Here is a 26,437-nt window from a genome sequence, read left to right as displayed (position 1 = left end):
GAAATAGAATGGAAAAAATAATAGAAAAGATCAATGAAACTAAGAGCTAGTATTTCGAAAAGATAAACAAATTGATAAGCTTTTAACTAGACTCATCAACAAAGAAGAAGCAGGGCCCAAAGAAATAAAATCAGAAATAAAAGAAAAGTGACAACTAACACCATAGAAATACAAAGGATTATAAGAGAATACTACAAACAGTTATACACTGACAAATTGGACATCCAGAAGAAATGGATAAATTCCTAAAACATACAATCTTCCAAGACTGAATCAGGAAGAAACAGAAAATCTGAACAAAATAACTACTAGTAATAAAATTGAATCAGTAATCAAAAAAACTTCCAACAAAAAGTTCAGGACCAGATGGCTTTACAGGCTAATTTTACTGAACATTTAAAGAAGAATCAATACCTGCTCTCAAACTATTCTACAAAATTTGAAAAAGAAAGAACACTTTCAAACTCATTGTATGATGCCAGCATTACCCTGATACAAAAACCAGAGACATTATAACAAAGGAAAATTACAAGCCGCTCTCGCTGATTAACATAGATGCAAAAATTCTCAACAAAATATTAGCAAACCAAATTCTACAATACATTTAAAGGATCATACATCACAATCAAGTGGGATTTATTCCAAGGATGTGAAAATGGTTCATTTGCAAATCAATCAATGTGATACACCACAGCAATAAAACAAAGGATAAAAATCATATGATCATCTCAATAAATGTAGAAAAAGCATTTAACAAACTTCGACATCATTTATAATAAAAATTCTTAACAAAGTGGGTATAGAGGAATCATCCTTCAATATACTAAAGACCATATGTGACAAACCCACAATAACGTTATATTCAATGGTAATAAGCTAGAAACTTTTTCTCTAATAACAGGAACAAAACAGGGATATCCACTCTCACCACTTTTATTCAACACATTAGAAATTCTAGCGCAGCAGTCAGACAAGGAAAAAAAATAAAAGGCATTCAAATGAGAAAGGAAGAAGTAAAACTGCCACTATTCGTAGATGACATGAAACTAGATTTATAAAATCCTAAAGAGTTCACCAAAAAACTCTTAGAACTATTAAATGAATTCAGTAATGTTGATGAATACAAAATTTATATACGAAAATTGCTTATGTTTCGATAGACTGATAACATGCTATCAGAAAGAGAAATTAAGAAAATCATTTCATTTATAACTGCAAGAATAAAATACCTAGGAATAAATTTAACCAAAGAGGTGAAAGTCCTATGCTCTGAAATCTATAAGACATCAATGAAAGTATTTGAAGACAACACAAATAAATGAAAATATATACCATGCTTATGACTGGAAGAATTAATATTGTTAAAATACCATACTACACAAAGCAATCTACAGATTCAATGCAATCCCTATCAAAATACTATTGACATTTTCACAGAACTAGAACAAATAATATTAAAATTTATATAGAACCACAAAAGGCCCTGAAGAGTCAAAGCAATCTTGAAAAAGAAGAACAAAAATTTGGAAGCATCACACTCTCTGATTTCAAATTATACTACAAATCTGTATTAATCAAAACAGTGTAGTACTGACACAAATAAATGACATAGATAAATGAAACAGAGAGCTCAGATATAAACCCATTCATTTATGGTCTATTAATCTATAACAAAGGAGGCAAGATATACAATGTGGAAAAGACAATTCTCTTCAATAAGTGGTGTTGGGAAAACTGTACAGCTATGCGCAAAAAAAAAAAAAAAAAGAAAAAGAAAAGAAAAAAAAAAAAGAAACCGGGCCACTTTCTTATACCATAAACAAAAATACACTCAAAATGGATTAAATACTTATTTCTAAGACCAGAAACCATAAAATTCTTAGAAGAAAACATAGGCAGTAAACTTTTTGACATTGGTCTAAGAAATATTTTTTTGGATATGTCTCCTTAGACAAGGACACCAAAAGTGAAAATAAACAAATTGAATTACATTAAACTAAAAGCTTCTGCACAGTGAAAGAAACCATTAACAAAAAAATGACAACCCATTGTATGGGAACTATCATTTGTAAATGATAGATCCAATAGAGGTTAGTATCCAAAATAGATAAAGAACTGATACAATTCAACATCAAATAAACAACAACAACAAATAAACAATTCAATTTAAAAAATGGGCAGAGGACCTAAATAGATATTTTTCCAAAGAAGACATACAAGTGACAAACAGCCACATGAAAAAATGCTCAACATCACTAATTATCAGGGAAATGTAAATCAAAACCACAATGTGATATTACTTCACGCTTATCAGATGGGCTTTTATCAAAAAGGCAAGAAATAACAAGTATTAGAGAGGATGTGGAGAAAAGGGAACCCTCGTGCATTGTTGATGGGATTGAGAATTGGTACAGCCACTATGGAAAACAGTACATAGGTTCCTCAAAAAACTAAAACTAGAACTATCACATGACTCAGCAATTGCACTTCTGGGTAACTATCTGAAGAAAACAAAAACACTATTTCAAAAAGATATATGCACCCCTGTGTTCATTGTGGCATTATTCACAATAGCCAAGATATGGAAGCAACAAGTGTCCATCAGTGGATGAGTGGATAAAGAAGATCTGGTATATTTATACAATGAAATATAACTTAGTCATTAAAAAAATAAAATCTTGCCATTTGCAGCAACATGGATGGACCTAGAGGGTATTATGCTAAACAAAATAAGTCAGACAGAGAAGGACAAATAATGTATAATTTCACTCATATGTGGAATCTAAAACAAAACAAACAAATAAACAAAACAAATAAATAAACAAAACAAGACAGAAATAGACTTATAGACACAAACTGATGGTTGCCAGAGGAAAAAGGGTAGGGATAGGGGAGAAAAAGGTGAAGGAGGTTAGGTGGTATAAACTTCCACTTATAAAATAAATAGTTCATGGGGCTATAATGTGCAGCATAGGGATTATAGTCAATAGAATTGTAATAATTTTGTATGGCAACAGATGGTTACTAGATTTATCACAGGGATCACTTTGTAATATATATAAATGCTGAATAACTATGTTGTACACCCAAAACTCATATAATATTGTATATAAACTGTTATTTAAAAAAAAGAAATATATGCACCAAGTGTCAAAAAGTTTTAAATGTTTGACAGTAAGATGAGATTTTTCTATATACATTTAATATTTTATATCATAGTATTTATATTTATCACTTGTATTAAAATGAAAACAACAAATCATCTGGCCCTCCATGTAATAATGTTTTAGCTTTTAGTCTGAACTTTATATTTGACACATGTTCAGAGAATACAAGAACTTAGCTGCTATTGCAAGTTTAAACTAAATATGCTTCATGAGTTTTTCTTTTTCATAAAATTTCCAGCTATCAAAATGTCCAGCAGTATTTTTTTAATTTAATTTTTACAAGTGAACATCACTATTTGGCACATACTTCTGGCAATGGGGAGTTTTCAGTCAGTGTAAAGAAAGCCACAAACCATATGAAGGAACTGTAATGCCATATAAGATTCCCAAAGGAACATAAAAGTGAAAATTTTCATCCTACAAAACTAAGCATCCTTCACTGAATATTTGCCCACGTTCTAGAAATACTGACAAATAAGAAAACCAAAGTAATTCAGTTTTCTTCCTTCTCTCAAAAGAATATGTACATTTTTTGTTGGAGAAAATGCAGTTGACCATTGAACAACATGGATTTGAACTGCATGAGTCGATTTATATGCGGATTTTTTTCTATAGATACCTGTAGATTTTTCAGTCCATGGTTGGAAGTCTGCAGATGTGGAGGGCTGAATGTATGCATTCTACGCCATTTTACATATGGGATTTGAACATTTGCAGTGGGTCTTGCAACCAGTTCTGCTTGAATACCCAGGGACAACTTAAGGTTTGGGGGAGTCAAAAGTTAAATGTGGATTTTCAACTACACAGGGGTCAACATCCCTAACTCCTGAGTTGTTCAAGAGTCAATTGTACAGTTGGTTTTTAAGACATCTCGCTAATCAGCTTTGCATTTCATCATTTCAGCACTACTTTTCTGTTGCGGTGTACACCTGGGACTGGCAGCCTAGGAACTCTACTCTTTTGGCTTCTGTAGAAATGACAGGATCCTTTACATACAATTCATTCTCATGTGTATTTTTAAGGGACAACCTCATAAACATCAATCTAAATACTTTTATAAATTTAGTAAGCTTTTTATGAAGGCCTTAAGTTTAAATGAATGAAATTGTTTATGGGTTTAACTTAAATATACATTCTATACCTTTCCCATAAGATAATTTTCGGAGAATTTTGGCAAACACACACTAAAAAAAAAGTATGTCGTACAACATGGATTAACTGAAACAAACCACCAAACATAACAATGTGTCAAATTAAAAAAGGGAAATGATGCTAAAGCCTATTTCTCCACATTTTTATGCACGCCTTTGTTGAGTGAATGTGTGTGTGTGTGTGTGTGTGTGTATGTGTGTGTGTGTGCTGAGACAAGGCATGGAGAGAGGAAATTGGGCTGTGGTTATTCTACACATTTCTCAGGCTCCTGTGTATTGCCTACATTGCAGCTTTGTTCATTTAAAACGTTGTGAGCCTTATGTTAATAGCGACTACCAGTTATCTACCGTGTACTTTGTGCCAAAAACTGCGCAGATGCTTTGAATACATGTTCTCATTACATTTGTATGGAGGCACTGTCAATCCTAATTTTAGAGATGCCTTAACTTTGCAGACCTAAAGTGAGGATCCCAATGTCATAGCTGACCATGTCAAGTAGTAGAGTAGGGATTCAAGGCCAAAGTTATTTTGCTGAAAGAGCTTAGTTACTGCTTTCTGCCTTGCTGAAATTTCAGGTACTTTATTTTTGGTTTTCATAGAAAAACTAACACTCTGAAGTAGAGGGAAATTAGCATCATTGATGCCATCTACTCAGATATATGAAATAGCAAGCTAGTTTAAGAAAGAATAAAAGCTGTGTAACAGTGACCTTGAAATGTAAAATTTTATATAAAATGTATATTTTATATTTGTAAATTTTATATTTTAAACTTATAAAATAAAATGTAAAAATTTTATTTGAAAAACAAGTACACATGAATTAATATTGACCTACGAAGCTATTGTAACACATAAGGATCAACACAGCCAGTCCTCTGATGCCTTGATTAGGGACATTCTCTAATTTGGTCTCCTGCTAAAACTTAGGTTTTTCTTCTGATGGACTGTTCACAAATTTTCAGAACATTGTGTTCCACCTTTATTCCCAAAGCTAAACACCATCAGAGGTTGTTCACGACTATGATTAACAGTTAGCACTTTTTAGTGATTTTCTTATTAAGTGATCTTCTTATAGATCTTTATCTCATTAAATTTTTATCTCAAACTCTATCATGAAGTTCATATAAGAATGAATGGGGTGAAATCTTATACATGCATCTTAGAATTTCAAGTAAACTGAAGACTAATGAATTATAGAAGTATAGTATTTTAAAAGTCTGAAGTCAAGTTTAAGCAGTTTTCTGGGCATATTACTAAATACTTATGAGACTGTGCAGGAAACTTTCATTTACTTGGCTTTGAAACAATTCAAATTACAGTTACTGGAAATGCCTTCTATACTCAACATTTGAGAGAAAGAGAAAATAAATTAACAAATGGATATCAGAGGTTTGTTTTTTAAAGTAGATTTCAGACTGAATCAAAGGCAGCCCAGCATTCCACACTTCTACAATAAAGATTTATTCTTCATAATGAGGAACATGGCAGTATCATTAAGTATCTTCTACATTGTCTAAAACAGATGGCTTTATTTGTACACTTCTGGTGTTCTTTATAACATACTTTCTTCAAAAGAGTAATCTACATATATATTGCGTAGTAACTGAATTTATCCAAATAGGCAACCAATCAGGATGCTTTTTCATGTACCCATTGCTTACATTCCTCATGTTCCTGCCCTCTTTCAGGAGTGCTACAGAGACTGCCTGTACTCTCTGCCCATCCCCTGCTGCAAATATGGTCCCACGCAATCTCCCTTGCCTGTTTCCTCTGGTCTCAGGATCCTCTGCCTGCTCAGTCTTCTCCTCTCTTAGCGACTAGGGAATCTTGCAATAGCCTTCCTCTCTGTGTCTTCAACTTCTGTTCATCCTCAGCTTCCTTCTCTTTAGTTTATTAAGACTACCATAATCTTAACCTAAAGGATCCACACCACCCTTTGGCCTGGACTTTTCTTCCAGTTCTCGCTCTCAACTTCCACTTCTCTTCTCATCTGTCCCCATCTCCATATGTTCTGGCTTGTAAAAAGATAAGTCTTCCCTCACTATCCCCATTTCCTGACTTTCAAGCCCTAACTATTCCTATAACTTTTCACTGATGAGGACTCTGTGTCCCAAAAGACATTGGGGTATGGAGGTTGGTTCCCTTCTTTTCTTCCATCACTCTACAAACACACACACACACACACACATGCATATACAGACACAAATAAACAGATAACAAATATACACATATACATAGGCAAATATAAATAGACACACACCAACATGCATACACAAAAACAAATACACAACACAAATATACACATGCATAGGCAAATGTAAAAATACATACTCACACACAAACTTTTATTGTCAATTGTTTCTGAGATTTGGACTGGATATGGAAAGGTATTGAAGGCAAGGCTGTCAAAGGAAGGTAGGGTGATAATGGTGATAATAATGGGAATGAAAGTCTGGCTTCTTCAGAAAGAGGTATCTATGCAGAAAAGGCACAAATGGACACTTTCTGTTTTGTATGGACCATGTGTTTCTGGACTAGGGGGAATACAGTGGGGAAAAAAGTGAAACTACTTTTATTTGGTTTAAGGCTGGCTGGTTTGTTTGGTTTCCATGGGAGACATATGCATAGAACAATACAAGTTGAGTTTTACAATTCAGTTCGATTAATTTACTTCTGAAAGTTCTGAGATTCTTGAAAAGATTCTGTGTGTGTATGTGTTTTTCTCTTCCAGTGTGTCCATAGCTATTTGAGTGTGAAGTCAATAGAAAAAAGAATAACAGACTGCCTATCAGACCTAATCTTAAACCAGAAATTTTATAGTCAATAATTATCCTTAAAAATCCATTATTTGATAAGGAAATTAATGTTTAGGATTCACATTTTATTTTAGAGTACTTTTAAAGTAATTTTAAAAAAGAAAACCTTTTAAGATATTGTAGCATCTTCCATTTGTAGAAAAAAGTTTTGCATATTGTGTATAGGCTTTTCCTAGTCTCTACAAAGAGTTAATAGTGGTAAGTTTTTTCAGACTGACCCTAGTCAACTGAGATGATATTAGAAAACAAGCATTATGCTCATTCAAGATCTCTTGGAATTGAGATATTTGGATATTAAAGAATGTATGAGGATCAAAAAAATAAATGTCATATTTGTTCCCACCCATTGGCGCAGCAAACATGCAATTCATAAAATGAAAAGCTAAAATGTTAGAAGTGTTCAACATATTGTATGTATAATAGCAAAAGTGTAGCTATGATTTAGATATTAATTAATGACTTTCATTTTGTTGAATTGTGGAGCACTGTATGGGCATTAAAAATGATTACATTCTTATATTTATTGACATGGTAAGAGTTACATTATACAGTTAAAAAATACAGTGATTAATGTCAGTATCAAAATAGGATGACCCCTATTTTATAGGTGCAAGTATGGTTACAAGAGTCTTAGCGTGTTTGGGGGTTATGCAAAAATAAAAAATTATAGATATTTTAATGCTTTGTAATGACCTATATTATTTCACAAATGAGGAAAAATAAAATGATCACCCTTAGATGATGGAAAGTTAAGACATATGAAAAGAACTGACAAAGGATAAGTGGAATGAAAACCATTGTATGTAACTTAAGGGGTATCATCTCTGATCATCTAGATACTAATGATCAGAGCAGGGGATAATGGACATTACAAAGCAAGAGTATTAAGTAGAGGTGAAAAATGACATTTTAAAAAATATATAGGTCATTTAATTTGAAACTTATTAATTAAAGGATGGTAAAGAATTTTCTTCCTTACCTCTATCTTTTACAGTTACTTATAACCTGTTAAAATCAAAACTCATGTGGGAATTAGGACTCAGAAAAATTTGCAGACCTCACCATTTAACCCCAAATGCTGAAACTGCTCATTAGCTAGGGAAATTGCATCACTTGGGTACATATCATCTATTACAGCAGCCATTTCTAGGATTTAAAAGATTTCAACTATAACTCAACATAAGAGCATCTTAATATTTGCAAAGTAAAACTGGTCAATCTTTCTTTTAGAATTTCACATTATACTCAGTATTCAATACATGGTACAATTGCCACTTTTTGATTAGATATGAAAATCTTTTCCTTTCAAGAGTTAAAAGTAATTTAAATGAAGCTTCCACTAGAAAGCTTATAACTGGTATAATTCCTGATACTTGAGTATTTCATCAATTTCTGTGCCAGGTCGTATGTTCAACTGCTTGGCAGCCCCTACAATATATGAAAACACTTTCCTTTTTATAGGACTATGCTGGCAAAAATCTACCACTTCCATGAATTATTAATCCTTTTCTGCTAATTATTTTGAAAAAAAAAAGCAGAGGTGAAGATTCAAATTCAAGTGGCTTTCAATGTCCGAGACATACTCAGTGTAAAACTGCTCACAATTAGAAGAAAAGGTATGCCTCATTTGACCACCAATTATCACTGCAAACCTACAGAAAACATCAAATTACTTTCTTTTTATGTATTAGAAGTTGAGCAACAAGTTGAGTGAAAGAATGATTGATGAAAGTAATCAATGAGGAAACATGATAATAAAGTGAGCAACCAATTTACAACATAAAGATAGAAAATTTGGCGTTTTCAATAACATTTATGGAAATATAAAATTACAAACTGAAAGGGAACTTTCAAAAACCCCTCAATGTTACATTAAAGAAAGAGAAAGACCCAAGAGGGACGTGTTGAAGGAAATACAGATGACCAGAGGCAGAGCTGTTAGAACTCAGATGTCTGGTTTCAAGTAACAGGCAAAGCTCTGTGGTTTTAAACCACTACTACAGAAAAGTTAGAGGAAATAAAAAATAACCAGCCCTGTTTCATCATCTGCAGGTTACATATTGGTGCATGGCCTTCTGTCTACTTCTATTTGTACATATTGAACTCCTGCTGGACATACTGAGTGTGAAACAAAACTAACATAGGAAGACTCATAGGTCCTAGGTGAAAAGTGATGTGTGACAAGGGGTTTGATGACAGATAACGTTTACTATAGGCACTCCCATGCTTCTAAAACTAATAATCAGACACATAAAACTTTGTGGAATTAAAAAAATATTTTTGAATTCCATATTACAGCAAAATTAAGGCAAGATTAAGAAACAAATTACAGGAAGGAGAATAAGAAAAGAAAAATGAAGAAGGAAGGAAATACAAGAATGCAACATCCAGCATATGACAAAGCAATGAATAAAGAAGTTAAGAATATTAGTTCTGAAGTCCTAAATCTCTCTATCCCTCAGTTTTCTCACCTGAAAAGGAGAATGATAATAGTACTGACTTCATGGAGTATTTGGGAGAATTAAATTAGGATATATATATATACATGTTAAAATAATATGAAACGTAAGCTGTTCTTATTACTATATTAATTTTGGGGAGAATATTCATGCTCTTGATTTAAAATGTGATTAAAATATCTATAATTTATTTAAATTGTATATGTCCCCAACTAAAATTTGGGTGCCCAAAGCATTGTTAAAACCTCATTTTTAGACAGTCAGTTATACAAAAAGTCTACGTCTGTGACTCAAGAAAAACAACAACAAAAATCTTTATTTATTTATTTATTTATTTATTTCAATTCACCACGCCTCAGAAGAAAAACTTAATTTTTATTGTTCATATTCAGTGTTCTTTGAGATACAAATGTCAAGCTTAAAACTAGATGTAATACTAGAGTGAATTTAGACTTAATACTAGAGTAAACAATGCAAATTGTTTTCCCTCTCATATAACTGGGGTGGCAGGAAAGGAGCGGACATCAAGAGCTCTGGGACAGACAAGGATGCCATAGGAGACCCCTCTCCTCTCTCTCTGCTCACAGATCCCTATCTTTCCTCTTACCCAGGCTTTCTCCATGTGGCAGGAACATAGCCACATTGTGAACATCATTAGGCCTGCCCTCACATGATCCTGGTTCTTTGACAGGTGAGCAGAGAGAGGTTTCTGCCTGTTAGGTAAAATCAGCCAGGAAAGGTTCCATTTTGGCTTGACCTAGCCCATCATGTGCCCATCCTAATAACCTATGGCCAGGGACGTAGGGTGCTGTGAGGTCTGCCCAGACCTCCTTGACCCTGTGACCAGGGAAGGAGAGGTAATTTGACTGGGAGTCCCCACAGAAGCAACTCATGGGCATGGAGAAAGTAGTTCCCAAAGAAAAGAATTTTCCATAACCTCTTTCTGTGTTCGAAAGAAGAGAACATGGAACCGACAGAAGCTAATAGGTAGATGGGGTACAAGTGAGAGGGAGAATGGGAGAGGGAGAGTGAGAACAGAGAAATGGAGGTTTGTTCATTTTGTAAAGGAGTGAATGTGGATGACCTGAGGAAGAACTCCCTACACTTCAGTGTGGTGGTTTCCCTTGGAATCACGGGAGTATCAGTGCCAAAAGGTATGACAGGGTAGTTTGTCACCTCGGATGCACAGGGATTATATACTGAACCTTGCTCTTCAGACTGATGACATTTAGTCCAGAGTTTGTTTCCAGCCTCTGGTCTTTGCGATCCTCCACAAAGATTTCTATTCTGTTGTAATATCCATGCTGTAAAGGGCAATTTTAAAAATGAAGAATCATAATCATTATTTCTAATTATTTCATCTGAGTGCAAAGGAAAAATCTTTCTTATGCATTGTATCTATCTCTGTATGCTATATATTTTCCTTTTTGTTGTTGCTGTTGTTTGCTTTTTCGTGAAGAATGTATTAGACTTCTCCATACTATAAATCTCATTTTAAAAGTGTTGGATCAAGGAAGTCTGCCAGCTCCTTTTGTTTTTTCTACTTTTCTCTCCGTGTTGGACTGCTCTGGCAAAGGAGAATAATATTACCTTACCATGTAAAACATGGTTAATAGCTTTAAAATAATTCCTAGCAGCTGAATAATGGGCTGCCAAAAATATTCTTGGTGCCAAAGGATCTGGATATGTCTGTTCCATTTATTGTGTGTTTCTCCTTTCATCATAGCTAAGTGCTCACAAAAGACATGAAAACCCAAACCTCTAGGGTATGTGGTGTTTGAGGGCAGAAACCATATTTTAATATGTTCAATCCTACACCTAACATATTGCGATGGTTAGTAGAGTATCAACAGCAAACAATGATGGACCCCTTTGGTACTTAAGATGCTCAAATTATTAATTAAATTTATTTCTAGTGACTAGAAGGAAGCAATTGTTTCATCATCTATGTTGTGCTTATTTGAGTGGCTTAATAATGTTTATTCTAAGGAGTTTCTGGAAGTCTTGCACCAAACACTTTTAATATGTTCTGCCTGTTTGAGTAAGTTTATTTTTCTTAGAAATAAGAATATGGAATCTATTTCTTAATTAAAGCTCCATGTTCTAAAAGCCTGATACTGCAGTATAGCAGAGTCATTTATTTTTATATTACCCTGATAATAAATTGAGTCTATTAAAAAGAGATTTTCTTAAAAATTTGTGGAAAAAATGAATTTGGGAATATACTGAAAAGTTTGAGAAAAATTCATATGTAAAAAAATTTAAAAGGTGCTTTGTTTCTCATTGGAAGCAAAGGAAGTCAAGAAAAGTAGCATCTAAACCTACTCCCCACCCATCTCCACCCCCACCCCACCTTTTCCTGGACCCTTCCCACTTGGTCTGTGCTTAGACTGTCTGGTTCTTGCTTGGCAGGAGACTCCTAATCTCTCCTGCTTCTTAGTTTGGGCCAGACAGTTGCCAGCTGTCCTGGAATACAATGCTGTTTCTGACTCCAGTTATGTATTCTTTGCCAATGTCTTAATTGCTAGAATCTTAGAAGCAGGATAATTGTCTTCAAAGAATTTCTGAGATAGAGATTTTTAATTCTTTTACATGTGACTCACAGGACAGATGACATTCATATGGGCCAGGGGCCATGAGAAATTCCTGGGCTGGTTAACTAAAATTCCATATTTTTCACTCCTATTCAGCAAAGCATATTGGAATTCAGCTGAATAAGTGTGACTTTATACAAGGAGATAAGCCTGAATCTGTTTTAAATTTGTGTGTATATATAATTCATATCTGAAATTTAGTCTTTTATTATTTACAAAAATATTTAACATGCTTTATTATAGCCAAGGAATATGAACTCTAACCCCATGGTGAAACACCATGTTTGTGCTCTTTTGGGACTGGTTAGTCTTCACAGAGGAAACTACTCCTTATATAATCTTCCACCTTTCCGGAAAGCCTGCTTGATGTTTAGGAGACACTGAGTAGCCATCTGAAGGTAAAGCATGTGAGGTAGAGTTCTCAAGAAAGAAACATAAGCACCATCCTAGTTTATCGTGACTTTAGGAAAAAAAGCAGAGTAGCTTTTTAGCTGTCTCTGGAGACCAGTGCTGAATCTACCACTTCCTGTTTGCAGAACTAAATTGTACAGAAAGGCAGTGATTATCTGCTATTATTATCAAACAACTAGTACAAAACACAACTTATAAATTTAGAGATATGTGAATGTTTACTTGAAATAGTTCTAAAATCAAAATATCTTTGCCACTGACTGAATGTCATGAAAATGCAAAACTATGACTTAAGCACAAACACTTAACTTTTGTAAATGCAGAATTTTTAATAAATTGGTCTTTGATAAAAATTAGCACTTTTCTTTCTATCAATAATGAGAAAATTGTAGGGAAGAATTGTTTTTTGGAAAAAATGTAGAAAACCTTTTTTATATCTAGCTGAATTTTTTAGAGTTGACTCTTCAAATCATGTTGCTTGAAACAGCATTTTTGTGTTCAGGAGACTTCTGATTAAAATATTTAGCTTAAAAAATAAAATGTTTATCCCATGCTTCAACCTTAGTGAGATAAAAGCATGGTGTATAATGAGTTGAAAATTCAGAGTGTTGTTGGGAAGGAAAAAATTTAGCTCTACCTTTCTAGGTCCCTCTGGCTAGTCTAATGATCAAATTAACATAAGACAAATTAACAGGAGAAAAACAAATTTAATTTTATACATATGGGAATCCCAAAGATATAAGGATCCCAGAGAATCATGCAATTGAGATTTATATATTACCCCGGGCTAAGTAGAAGTGGGTATGGGTTTGGGACTTCAAAGGGAAGGAAAAAAATTTGTGTGGTGATGAGAAGAGCCACTGTTTGGTAAACAAATGTTTGTCATGCCATGCAGAGAAGTCTTTCTGATGTAAAAAGAAGTTGTCTTTGGTAATAGTTCTCTTCCTGGTACAAGCACCAATATTTAAATCCCTTTAGATGGTTAAGAAGAAGTAAAAAGAAAAACATCCAGAGTCCCCTGTTTCTTAAAAATAATCAGCCTAAAATTATCCTCATGATAAAGAGACATATTTTGGGATGGCAAATATTGCTTTCTTATAGTGTCATCTAGCTTTACATATGCTACACACAGGCAAAGGTTGAATTTTAGAGAGTACAACTTATAATAGGCAGTTTCATTATTTTTGACAGGAGAATTTTGCTCATATCACTCTGAACCAGACACATGTAGATGTTTAGAGAATGAATTTAGTGGTCTAGGGCCTTACCACAAGAAAGTGGCATAGAGATTTGTCCCATTTCAGGGATATGTGCTTAACTCCCGATGTGGAATGTTCTCTAAAAGGCCATTTGGGGACTGGAGGTGAGGAGTGATGCATTTGAAGGAAAACAAAGTCTTCCACTTAAATATAAAACTGAATACCTAGCAAGGTGTGCAAAAAACAGAACAAAACTATCTGGATACGTGATGTGCACTAATTATGTTCCTTCCTTCTGCTACAGGTTCAACATGGGAAAAGACATTTCGGCAGATTGGCTTTGAAAGGTAAGTAGATTTAGCATGTTTCCACTTCTAGAGACTAATGTACTATTTTATGCTAAGTAATTTATTGATTGTAAATCAGTGGTATTGCTACCACTGCTTCGGTAAGTGCATGCCCCTGGGTAAGTCATTATTTTGCCCCTTGAGACTCAGTTTTTTTATAAAGTAGAGCTTTACTTTATAAAATCCTTGCCTGCATACACAGTGGACATGAAGATTAAATAGAGCAATTTATTTGAAATGCTTCTTAAACTGCGAAACCTGTGAAACGTAAAAGGTAAGTTGTATATTTAGAGATTTACAGGAATTAGAGTGTACTTTTTTCCTAGCTGATTGACTTAATATGAAATATTCAGTTTTACAGTTTTAATACAGAGAAATTTATATTAATACCTTTTCAATTATTAAAATTATTAGATCTTATTAGCTCTAAGGGAAAAACTGAGATCATGTCACTCTTAAGCATTTCTATACCAGCATGTCCTCGAAAGAAAAAAAAATGACTCATTATAACATCAGAAAATATAGAAGTAGAGTCAATAAAGTTACTAGACCACGTGTCCTTGGAACTGAATGGCAGCATATTAGACAGATCTCTCCCGGTGGTATTTAGCATCTTATATTAAACTTGCAATGTTGATATAGCTATTGAAAGAAAGCAATTTTAAATTTTTTACTCTAATATAGGTTTTGACTAGTTCTTTTCATCGTATTGAAAGTGTTTTCATGTATCTCGATCTGACAGAATGCTTACAGCCTATAAATAAATAATAAAATACTTTAAAGTGCATTATTGCTCCAACAGCAAGAGAGACTAGATCATCACCAGACCAACTGTAATAGTATTTTTGTGCCATTTTTAAATTGATTCAAATATTTATTTATTTCTCTACATACACTTCCACTCAATCAACACCATCACTGTTGGGTCTCACAGAAAGTTCTCATAGTTAGTTTTTAAAGTTATTGCAGGGAGATTGGATTGGATGGGCAGATCCTAGAGGCCAACTTAAAACAAAGAATGGAAAACTATATGCAACTTTATTTCATATGAAATCTTTTCCCAAAACATTTTTCTCTTGATTTTTCTTTCATATTATGAGAAACATCAAGCATACACAAAAGGAGAGAGAAAAGCAAATCAAACATCAGATATCTTTTTCCCAGCTTCAGTAAGATTTTGTCATATTTGCTTTCCTTATTTTTTTTGGCTGAAATATTTTTTTAAAAAATTTCAGACATTATGTCATTTTATCACTACATAAGTCAGTATACATCTCTGAAAAAAATGGGTGTTTTCTTTCAAAATCATAATGCCACTATTATGACCAAATACAAATAATATGTCCTTAGCATCTTTTATTACCCAATCAATTTTTAAATTTTCTGATAATCTAAAAAATATCATTTTACAGATATTGATTAGAATCAACATGCTACTAAAGCTCACACATTCCATTTTGATCTCTCAAGCCTCTTTATTTAGATGGTTTCCCCCAGTTCTCTCCCAACTTCTTTTGTTTTTCTTCATGTCATTGACTTCTGAAGAAACCAGGTCAGTTGTCTTGTAGAATGTCTCACATTCTGGATTTGTCCATTTGTGATATTGTTTTACTTATTAGTCTATCCTCCTATTTCATGTAAACTCAGATTATTCCTTTTTGTTATTGGAAACAACTTCGTGTTGACGTCTTTTCCTTTCAACACAGGCCTACTGGTCTTTTATAGTTTCCATGTTACTAGTACAACTAGATGAACCGAGCGCATCCAGTTTTACAGATCTGGAGTCAGCCATTCTTCAAGGAGCCCTTCCTTCTTTGTGGATAATGATATTTGGAAACTACAATCTAAATACTAGGAATTCTCATCAATTCTGGAATGATGTTTCTGGGCTTTTTCAAAAGATAAAGCTAGGAAGGACCTTTTTTAAGAAAAATAAATCTTGAAGTCATACAATATTTCCCATGAAGTATAATCTTACAGAATTTTAAACTTTTCTATAAAATGTATATCTCTTTTTCATTAAAAATCTTAGTTCTTAACAAAACTTGTTTCATTTTAATGTATGTATAATATTAATATTATACTATTATAATATTATTATAATATTATAATATTATATTAATGTATGTATAATGTTAATATTATACTAATATTATACTAATACTAATATAATATTATATTATATTAATGTATGTATAATATTAATATTATACTAATATTATACTAATACTAATATTACCACTAACAATAAGACAACTGAATGAAGTTTTAAAAATTTGTACTCTCCTAATTTTATATTTTATTAAGGATGGACAATCAAAAAGACTGAAAACTAAAGTTGCTTGAATTTTTTTTTCTCTATGTGGTCATGTTATAAATTTTATATATAATTTATTAATTTGTTTCAGAATATTTTTAATTTCAATAGATTTTTAAATTTAATTTGAATTTTAAATATATAACATATGTCTACAAGTACAAATTATATGACAAAGTTTTTTCAGAGAAATATCACATCCATCCCTTTCTCTTGTGCCCTGTTCCTTCTTTGTTGTATAGTTACCGTGTTTATTAACTTTTAGCTTAATCTTCCAATGTTTATTTTTGCATATGGAAGCCAATATTTATATATATCTTCATCCTTGACCTGTCTTTGCACGAAGAGATACATTGTATACATTCTTCTGCACTTCATTTTTTTTACTGAGAATATATCCTGGAGATTATTCCATATTGGTGGATATAGGTAGTCTTTATTTCATTAATCTGAAAATGACATTCCTTTGTGTAGATGAGCTAACACAAAGAATGAGATTGATCAAATTAGGGATCTTATACAGTATCAAGCTTTACTAATAATTTCAAGGATACTGGTTATTAAGGGATACTTCGTACTGCAGGGAGAAATTGAGGATATCCCATTTGGCTCCCCAGGCCCTTCTTTGTCACCCAGATCCATGCTTTCTGGCCCAGAGTAATAAATGGGGTTTTTAATGAGATTTGCAGTTCCCTCACATAGCAAGGAACATTTAATTTTGCAACATCTCCTATTTTAGACCTAAGAAATTTGAATAGCTTATGTGATGTTCTCCAGAGATTCATGCCTAATAAATCTATGGATTGAAGATTTGTTTACTATAACATTCTAAACTAGGAATTTTTTGATTGAAGCATTCCATAAATGAGAACTCTCTCTCGAGCACAAAACTGCATTAATCTGTTTGCCTAGTGATCTAGTTAATATGTTTACAAGGAGCCTAAACCAGCTCAATTAACATCTTCTCCTATCCCCAGTGTCTCTTTGGTATTAAAGATGAAAATGGATCACAGGCCATTTGCTTTAACTCCGTCTTCAGTGCCCTACGAATAGATATTTAGGCTGTTTCTAATCTTTTTCTGTTAACAACAACAACAAAAATGTAATGGATAACCTTGTGCACACTTGTATTTTTGCCAGATATCTTAGGGAGTGATTCCCAGGTCCAATCAAGCAGTAAATTCATAGAGAATTTTGTTAAATATTGCCAAGTTTTCTCCTTAGAGTTTCAACAATTTTCACTCCCACCAGCAATGCATGAATATAACTATTTTCCCAGATCCTTGTCACAAAGTATTCTGTCAAACTTGAGATTCTCTGATAGGTGAGAAATGGTATTTCAGTGTCCTTTTAGTTCACATTTATCCAGGGTCATTTTTTCATAGAAGAAAGGACATGTTGAGATTCTTTGCTTTCCCCTAAATGAAGCACTTTGGACAAGAGCTTTTTCTAAAATAGTTAAGGATTCATTGATCAAAAGGATGTGACAATTGAAACATTTCTTCCCAGCTTATGTGACCTTAATCTTGTGCTTCCTTGAATAATGATTTAATGAAAACAGATACCCTGTGCTAAGCACTGTTAAATCATTTCTGGTCCATACAACCACCACAGAGACCAGGGATTAGCAAACTTTTACTGTAAAGGACGGATAGTAAACATTTCAGGCCTCATAGACCACACGATTTCTGTTGCAACCTTACTTTGCTGTTGTAGCAGAAAGCAACCATAGATAATGGGTATGGCCATGTTCCAATAAAATTTTATTTACAAAAGCAGGCAACTTGCAGGAGTTGGCTGTTGGCTATCACTGGCTGCTACTGTAGACCATGGTTGCTATCTCTCAGACAAGGAAACTCAAAGAAAATCAAGTTGTCTACCCATAAACTTAGAGCCACTCATATTGATCTGTATTCAAGTAAATGTTTGCCTGGTTTCAAACAGTAAGAGTTTTACAAAAATGCACACCAAGTTCTCGATTTACAGGTTTCTTCTGTTTTGTGTTGTTTTATTTTTCCTATTTCTGTAGCTCTGAGGGCATAGTGTCAAATCACAAGCCTTATTGTCTGTTCTCGTTTTGTGAATATTTTAAATAAAGCCAGACAGTATAAATTCCACATTATAATACCTCCTTAAAATTGATATGATTCCAAATAAATGTACAAATAGAAATGTTATTAAGGAATATATCAAGCAACATGCTTTATTTTTGAACTGTCATCTCAGTTTAGTGATCATCCTGATTTTTAGATATTATCTTAAAATGCCATCCTGTGTTTTCCCATGTCATTCCATGTTTTCTCATTTAAGGGCAGAGAGTATTCTCTGAATTGCATTAAGTATATTAAACTACACAACAGATATCGATCTTTGGGATTGTTGTGCATTTATTGTTGCAAAGAATGTTAAGCAGTGCTGTTAAATATGGCTTTGCTTTTTTTTCTTCTCAAGTTTAACCATTTCTTTCTCTCAAAGGGAATTTCATTTATACCTTAAATGAATCTATCTGGTTCTTTAGAGCAGTTGTAAGAGATATTGATCCTTTCATCACTATGTCCTTTGAAGTTTGCTTATCAATCTCTTTGCTAGCAGGTTATTTTAAAATGGTCACATCTAAAAGAAAAGAAGCGACTGAGTCAGCTAAAGCTTCAAAGCTTTCTCCAGGGATAAGAAAGCAAAGATGTCCTCTGTTGTACATTTTGTAATTGAAAGGAAAACCTAAGGATATGCGCTGCCCTCCCTCCTTGCAGTAACATTTGCCATGAGATAATGTTCACCATTCACTTTTTGGAAACTTTGTGATTATATGCATTGTCTCAGAATAAATGCACATTGTCACAGCTTATATGGCCGAATTCATGGTCATATGTTCACCTTGCAAACAATCACATCGCCCCTCTGGGGGATATCAGTTAATTAACAGAAGAAGAATATAGGTTAGTATATCTTTGATGCCACCTCGAATACTTCCTTCCCAATCCTGGTGCTACCATACTGACATGTACATAACAAAAGAAGACTATTGTGTTCTTTGTTTTTGTTTTTATTATAGAGAAAAAGATCTGTGCCTAACATATTTGGATTTCAATCAGAAAGCTTAACTTTCTGTGCAGATTTTTTAAGTTTATGATTACACATACTTGGAAATCTTAGTTCACTAATCTAGGTTAAGGTGATGCAGTTGGGCATGGCTTTGTCAATTCATTGATACTCTGCATGTTCTAAACAAGTGTATCAACCAGGGAAAGGCCCAAATTCTCAGTGCAAAATCTAATGAGGAGGACAGACAGCTGTACAGGGCAGCCTCTATATGGTATGTCACCGTTTGGCCTCAATCTGTGACACTTCTGTCTCAGCATGATGTTTCTGTGTTCACTTAAGTGTGGATGGAGAGATTGGAGAATTGTATACTGTATCTTGAGTGTTTCCACCTGGAAGTGGCATTTGTCACTGCAGCTCACAGTTTATGGCCCAAAGGGAGTCACCTTGCTAATTCTGCCATGTATCCAGTAAGGAGACAAGAAGTAGAAATACCAGAAAGCTCTAGTAGTATCTATCACAATATGCTTTTAGCAAAGACTGAACAGGGTTTTCTTTCTCCAAAGCTATACTTTTGTCTGAGACAAAACATTTCAACAAGTAAATAGGCTCACGTGTATTAACGTGCCAACAGAAATAAAAGTTCCTGCTTTCTGGGAAAACTTTATTTGCTGCCTTTTTAAAAATAACAAATCTTTTACTGACCTCTTATCCATTTTTAGTTAAAAAGTAATGAAGTTATTCTTAATAAATCTGTACAATCAGAACAATACCTCAGATTACATCATTATTAACAATATTGTACATGATTTTATTTGATGTTCTACTTGGATCGTAGAATAAAATATCTTGCTTTTTCAAAGGATATTTTAAAATATAAATTGCCCCCAAAACAGCCTGCTATGATGAAACACAAATATTTCTAGGATTTTTCCCCTTGTGTAGACATAATTCAAAAGGCGGGGCTATGTCTTTTGGGGGCTGAGCAACCTTCCACAGTCTATCCATTGTCAGGCTCGTCCCCCTGCATCTATTCTGTGGGGAGCTGCCACCCACCTTTCAAGTTTTAGACATTGTTGCTTTTGTGAGACCTTACTCTCAGGACTCCCACAATTCTTGTAACACTTTCTGCATTCTTTTTGTAGTACTGGACATATTGTATTGAAACTCTTCTCCTCCTTTGGGATGGAAAGGATCATGCTACCTTGATACCCTGGTACCCCAGGTACTGCCTGGTGTGTGCTAGCTAATCAGACATTTGGTGGGTACTTGACTGAGTCCTTGATGGGGAAGCGTACATGGATTTGGTTGGAGAGCGCTTGTGAAAGAGTGGGCTTTTAAGAAAAGAAAGAGACCAGAGCCCCAATGTCTTTTTACCATTACATTGTAGCAATTGGCAGGACGATAGGGCAGCCTGCAGCTGGAGCTGGCTCACCCCTGACAGTATAGGAAGAAGTGGCTTTATTCTGTGTGTCAGTGTGAACAATTACTTAATATGTTGACATTCATATTGACAATAGAATACTTCTGAGTCTCTCTTCTCAAAACTACTGAGTCTAATGTTCTGAGTGCAGCACTGGCTGCTCCCCATGATAGGAATCCCTGTAATAAAAATAAACTCAAGAGCTCCACAAGGACAGGGCCTGTATCTGTCTTGTTCACTGAGGCACCTTGCACCTAACCCACTTAGGCAACCAAATTGAAATAATTGGATAAAGGAAGACATGAATGAGGACCTGATTCCGTGGAAACGGAATCAAGTCAGGGCTTAGCAAATGTTTCCGTGTTGTGTTTCATTGGCTTTCCCTGATTCCTGCCTATAAGTCCCTTCAGGACACTGCAGTTGTTCATGCCTAATCCCTATCTCCTCCCAGAACATGTCAGTGTCTTATATTAGCCCTAAGCATCTGAAGGCAGGACATATGTCTTGCCATCTTACGACCTCTAGTATTAGCCCAGGAATTGGCAAGTAATAGACATTTAATAAATGTTTGATAAATAAATGACCTTTTAAATAAACATTAGTGAGTCATTTCTCTGTTGGCCTAGCTCCCTACTTTCATGGAATATGTCCTTCCTGATAAATTTTAGTTCCTAGTGGCCTTTTCCTTTAGAGAATGAATAAATTCCTTCAAAAATTTAAGGCCAGTTTTTAAATTATTTTATACCTCCAGCTTTATGTATAACTCACTAGCTGTGAAATTGAAATTTATGCTGTTTCTTTATGTAATGTTGTAAAAAAAAAAAATGTTGGGAAATAATGAAAAGCAATGATGGTTTTATGATATGCTTTTCTATATGAAAACTTATATCCAAGAAATGAGATGGTTAAGTAAAATCAATTGTGATAGAAACAAAGGTATTAATTTCTATAGTAACTGCTATGTTTTCCTAAAGTTTTTTTTTTAAATAAAGCTTATAAGTCTGTAGGATAAAATGGATCATTTCAATACCTATTCATTTAGATCAAGACAAGTATTTCTTTATATTGCCTCTCTGCGAAGCATACAGAAGGAAAAAACATTTAAATTTAAATCATGCCATTGCTATAATCTTGTGGTCTATGGAGTTAAATAAAGGAAATCTTAGTTGGGATTTGTTAATGTGTTGTCAGACTTGTAGCTTATAAAACCACAGTATTTTTGCACATAGAGGTGTACAACACAGATTTCTTAAATGATTTACTCTGTTGTGTTGGCTTTTGGAAAGCTGAGCTTCTAAATGCTTTAATTCTTTCAGACTGTATATAAATATTCCTGGAAATGTTAGCAAGTTATTTTGAAATGATGATATAAAATCTTGTCAAAGTAATTTATATTCAGGAAATGACTAGAGGAAAAGGATGTTTCTATATTTTTGTGTTTAAAATTAAGCCCAACTCATTTGTTTTTTCATTTATTTGAATATTTTCAAAATTCACCCTATACCCACTCCTGGGCTAGATTTGGGTTTTCAAATAAACATGATAGGGGAAAGGAACTTAGATTTGTGAAAAACCTATCATATGCTGGCCTCTCTGTTAAGTACTTTGCTAATTTGATTAATTTAATTCTCACAACATTTTAGAGTCTGATTCTGTTGACTTATGCTAAGCTAACTAACAACCTCATACCTCAATGACTTATAAGACCAAAGGTTTATTTGTTGCTCATGTTAAATGGAAACTGCAGAGGCTATGGATTAACTGAGGCTCTTCTCTGGGTGCTTTCTTGATTCTGGGACCTAGGCTGAAATAGAACCTTCACCTGGTATAAGTCTTTCTTGTGGCTGGGAAAAATTGCTATGCCCAAGGCGAGCAATGGCTTTTAATACGTTTGCTCAGATGAACCACAAGTTACTTCTGCTTACTTTCAGTTGCCTAAGCAGGTTATGTGGACAACTTCAAGGTCTATGGAGTTGAGAAGCATGATTCTCAAAAGGGTGCACTGTAAATCACACAGGAATGGCCAGGCATGTATATTATTGTTACAGAAAAGGAAAGTGTCTAGTTGGGAGAAGTGACATAGCCTATCACAGTATACCATTCCATTTTACAAAGGAGCAAAGTAAAATCAGAGTGGTAAAGTATTTTACTCAATATCACATAGCTAGTGAGTGTCAAAGGCAAGATGCGAACTCAGTTTTCTGTGACTCTACCTTTTATTTATTAACAGTTCACCATGCCGACATTGATGATGCTTCAATGTCAATAAGCATTTGTTTAACACACATGATTATAACTATGCTGGAGCCTGGGGGTAAGGGGGTGAGGAGATGTGGTCTTGGTCTTATGGAAGATACCAATATGTAAACATAAAATATAACACAGTAAATTGCATGCTACCATTTAGTGCAATTATTTGAAAATGTTATTTGAGTAGCTGCAATGTTCCACAAACCCATACCACTACAATAATATTTTCAATACACAATGGGGGAAAGAAAGGATGAGGTCAATGTGCCTGCGTATGTGAGGGGAGGTGAGATGAGGTCTGGCTGCCTAGATGGGGAAAGGAGGGAGTTGTCTGGGAAAGCTTGACTTCAGGAGCTGCCTAGGCAAGGTTTTAAAGGATAATTACCTTGGAGTCTATCCATCAGATGAGGGCACAAATGGAACAGAAATGATACTGATAACAGGATGTACTTTATAGGCAATGGCAAGAAGTTTTGATCTTATCTGACAGTACTGGGGAACCATCGAAGGATATAAAACTTGGGGAAGATAGTGTTAGATGTGACTCTATAAATGTCAATGGGCAGAACTAGAGACCAGAGGATGGCTTAGATGAGCAAGGAGATCAGCTAGAAAGCATTGTTATAGTTCAGGAGAGTCATTACAAATGTCTGAATCGAGGTAGTGACAATTAAATATGATTGAAAGGATGTATCTCAGATATGTTTTAGGAAGTAAAATTTGAAGTTACAACTCAGTGAATGATTGGATTATGGATGTGTAGGACAAGCAGAAAGATTGGGAGAGAGCAGCAGCTATAGTGTAGAATCTACAGATTGGGTGTGGCCCATTCCATACTCTTTGGTCATAGTGACAGGTGTCTAAAATAATTCTATTGTCCTTTAAATTCCCCCTGTTGTGTGTGTGTGTGCATGCACGTGTGTGCACATGTGTATAGTAAATATTATATGGTAGATAATTCACATTACCTGCTTCACACCCTTCTGCAACTCACACATGGTCCAGAACCCTTGCTTATCATGGCGTGAGGCTAAATAGCCCTGATGCTCAAAGAAGTGACCCTTCTGGGGGAAATACTTGCAGCAATTCTATTGTTATACTCCTCTTATAAAGTAAGACACATACTTAGGCTTCTTTTGCCTTGATACAATGAAGCAGCTTGGAAATACACCAGAGAATTAGATGGAATTGATTCTTCTGGTATTGCACCATTATTCTCAGGCATTTACTGAACTTATATTAAAGTAAAAAAATTCAGTTCTCTCAAACATATGTAGTGTGCATATATAAAATATTCTTTGGCACTAATGGACTTTGTTTTATTATTTTTTTAATGAATCTTTTCTTCCTCTCCCTTTCTTCTTTTTTTTAAAAAACTTAGAATCAATCACAATACTAAATAATAATATTGTTTTCCATAAGCGCATATCCAGGGAACTCATATTATTGCTAGTGGCTGACTAGAGCACTCAGTTAAAATGATTTCAGGCAAAAATGAATGCCGTGGTCAGGTAGGAGAGATGTTTGCTCTGGGTGTGGGGGTGGGAGTGGGAGCACATCTACCACCATTATCCATTCCCTTACACATCATTAGAAAAAACGGCTATATTATGATTAAGGCCAATTGAATGGTTTTATCTTTATTCCAAATAAACTTATAAGATAACCAGAATTCTGACTTGGATTTTATTTAAGCTCATTATCATGAGATAGTCACATTTTATCATAAGATAGTAGGTAGAAGTCTCATTTATTCTTGCTACAAGCAGTTATTAAGTGCTGTCTTAGTCTGTTCAGGCTGCTATAACAAAATACCACAAACTAGGTGGCTTAAACAACAAATATTTATTTCTCACAGTTCAAGAGGCTGTGAAGTCCAAGATCAAGGCAGTGGCAGATTCAGTGTCTAGTGAGGAATTGCTTCTTGGTTCATAGATGTCCATCTTTTCATTGTGTCCTCAAATGGCAGGAGAGCTCTCTGGGGTCTCTTTTATAAGGTCACTAATCCCATCATGAGGGTTCCACCCTCACGACCTATTCACCTTCCAAAGTCCCCACCCTTTAATACTATTACATTAGGGGTTAGGATTTCAACATGATTTTGAGGAGACAAAAATATCAGTCTATCACAAATATAGAGGACAATCTGGTGATGGCCAGAAAAGAGGGGTGTTGGGAGGCTGAGAGAAAGGGGTGAAGGGTTAAAGAAGTACAGATTAGTAGTTGATAGATGGTCACGGGGGTGGGGAGGGTGGCATAGAGAATGCAGTTAGCATTAATGTAATGGCTAGGTAGAGAGCCAGAGTTGAGAAAGAGCAATCAGGGGGCTCATTTATAAACTATATAAATGTCTAACCATGTACTGTATACTTGAAACTAATAATAAAATAAAATTTTTTAAAAAGAATGTGTAATATGACAGTACCAATTGAATTTTAGTAATAAACTCTGGGTTGTCATAAAAAATACATACATAAATACATACACATATATAAAAAACAATAATGCACATCTTATAAGAACACAACATATATATCCTGAAGGTACACGTTAAACATATTCAAATAACTATTCTACACCAGATGAAGGTTGGAAAATGGGAACTGAAGGGAATTAAATAAAAAGAGAGAGGGGTCGGGGAGGAGAGAAAATTTTTTAAAAAATCAGTCTATAACAAGTGGTATAACTTCCTCACAATCAGAAAAAAATTAGATCTTATATCTGAGGCTTTTACACCTATGTGATATTATATAAACTTTATATATTATATGAACTTATCTTATACAATTGATTAAATGTGTTGTTTTCTTTGATCTGCCAAAATATCTTTTTTATACCTGAAACACAGATTAAAAGCTGGAGATTAATATATGTAGAGGATTTACATTTCTTAAGCTGTTGAGAGCTTTATCCAGGACTTTGACTTATAACATGAAAGTAATTAGTTTAACCATTTTTTTTATTCAAGCATAGTTGACATCATTTAATAAGTACTTAGTAACAGATCTATTTTTCTTCGAAAACAAAAGATGTAATCTTTCATTAAACTTCTCTTTCTTTCAAAACATGGCTGGAAGAAAAGATGTTCTGATTTGTAATCTCCACCTTTGCTAAATTGGGTCATTATGACTAATATAAACAGTGTTGGAGTTAATGAATGATAAAGATCAGGTCTTACAGAGAATGGTGCATTCTTTAACTTAAAACCTGAATCTCCAGGTGGTTATTTTGGCACCTTGCTCTATACAAAATAAGAGGTAAAG

General features: G+C 34.1%; 1 protein-coding gene across 6 annotated transcripts in view; it reads left to right on the top strand.

Annotated features, from left to right (window-relative positions):
- Positions 1-26,437, top strand: part of PIEZO2 (piezo type mechanosensitive ion channel component 2) — a 378,661-nt gene that overhangs the window by 177,685 nt on the left and 174,539 nt on the right. For all 6 annotated transcript variants that reach the window (XM_015595755.2, XM_015595756.2, XM_015595757.2 and 3 more), the window contains exon 4: positions 14,103-14,145. In XM_015595755.2, the coding sequence (XP_015451241.1) occupies positions 14,103-14,145 (43 nt within the window). The remainder of the gene's footprint in view (positions 1-14,102; positions 14,146-26,437) is intronic.

Source organism: Pteropus alecto, unplaced genomic scaffold, assembly GCF_000325575.1.
Source record: "Pteropus alecto unplaced genomic scaffold, ASM32557v1 scaffold146, whole genome shotgun sequence".
Classification (NCBI taxonomy): domain Eukaryota; kingdom Metazoa; phylum Chordata; class Mammalia; order Chiroptera; family Pteropodidae; genus Pteropus; species Pteropus alecto.
This window is presented reverse-complemented; position numbering and strand designations above follow the sequence as displayed.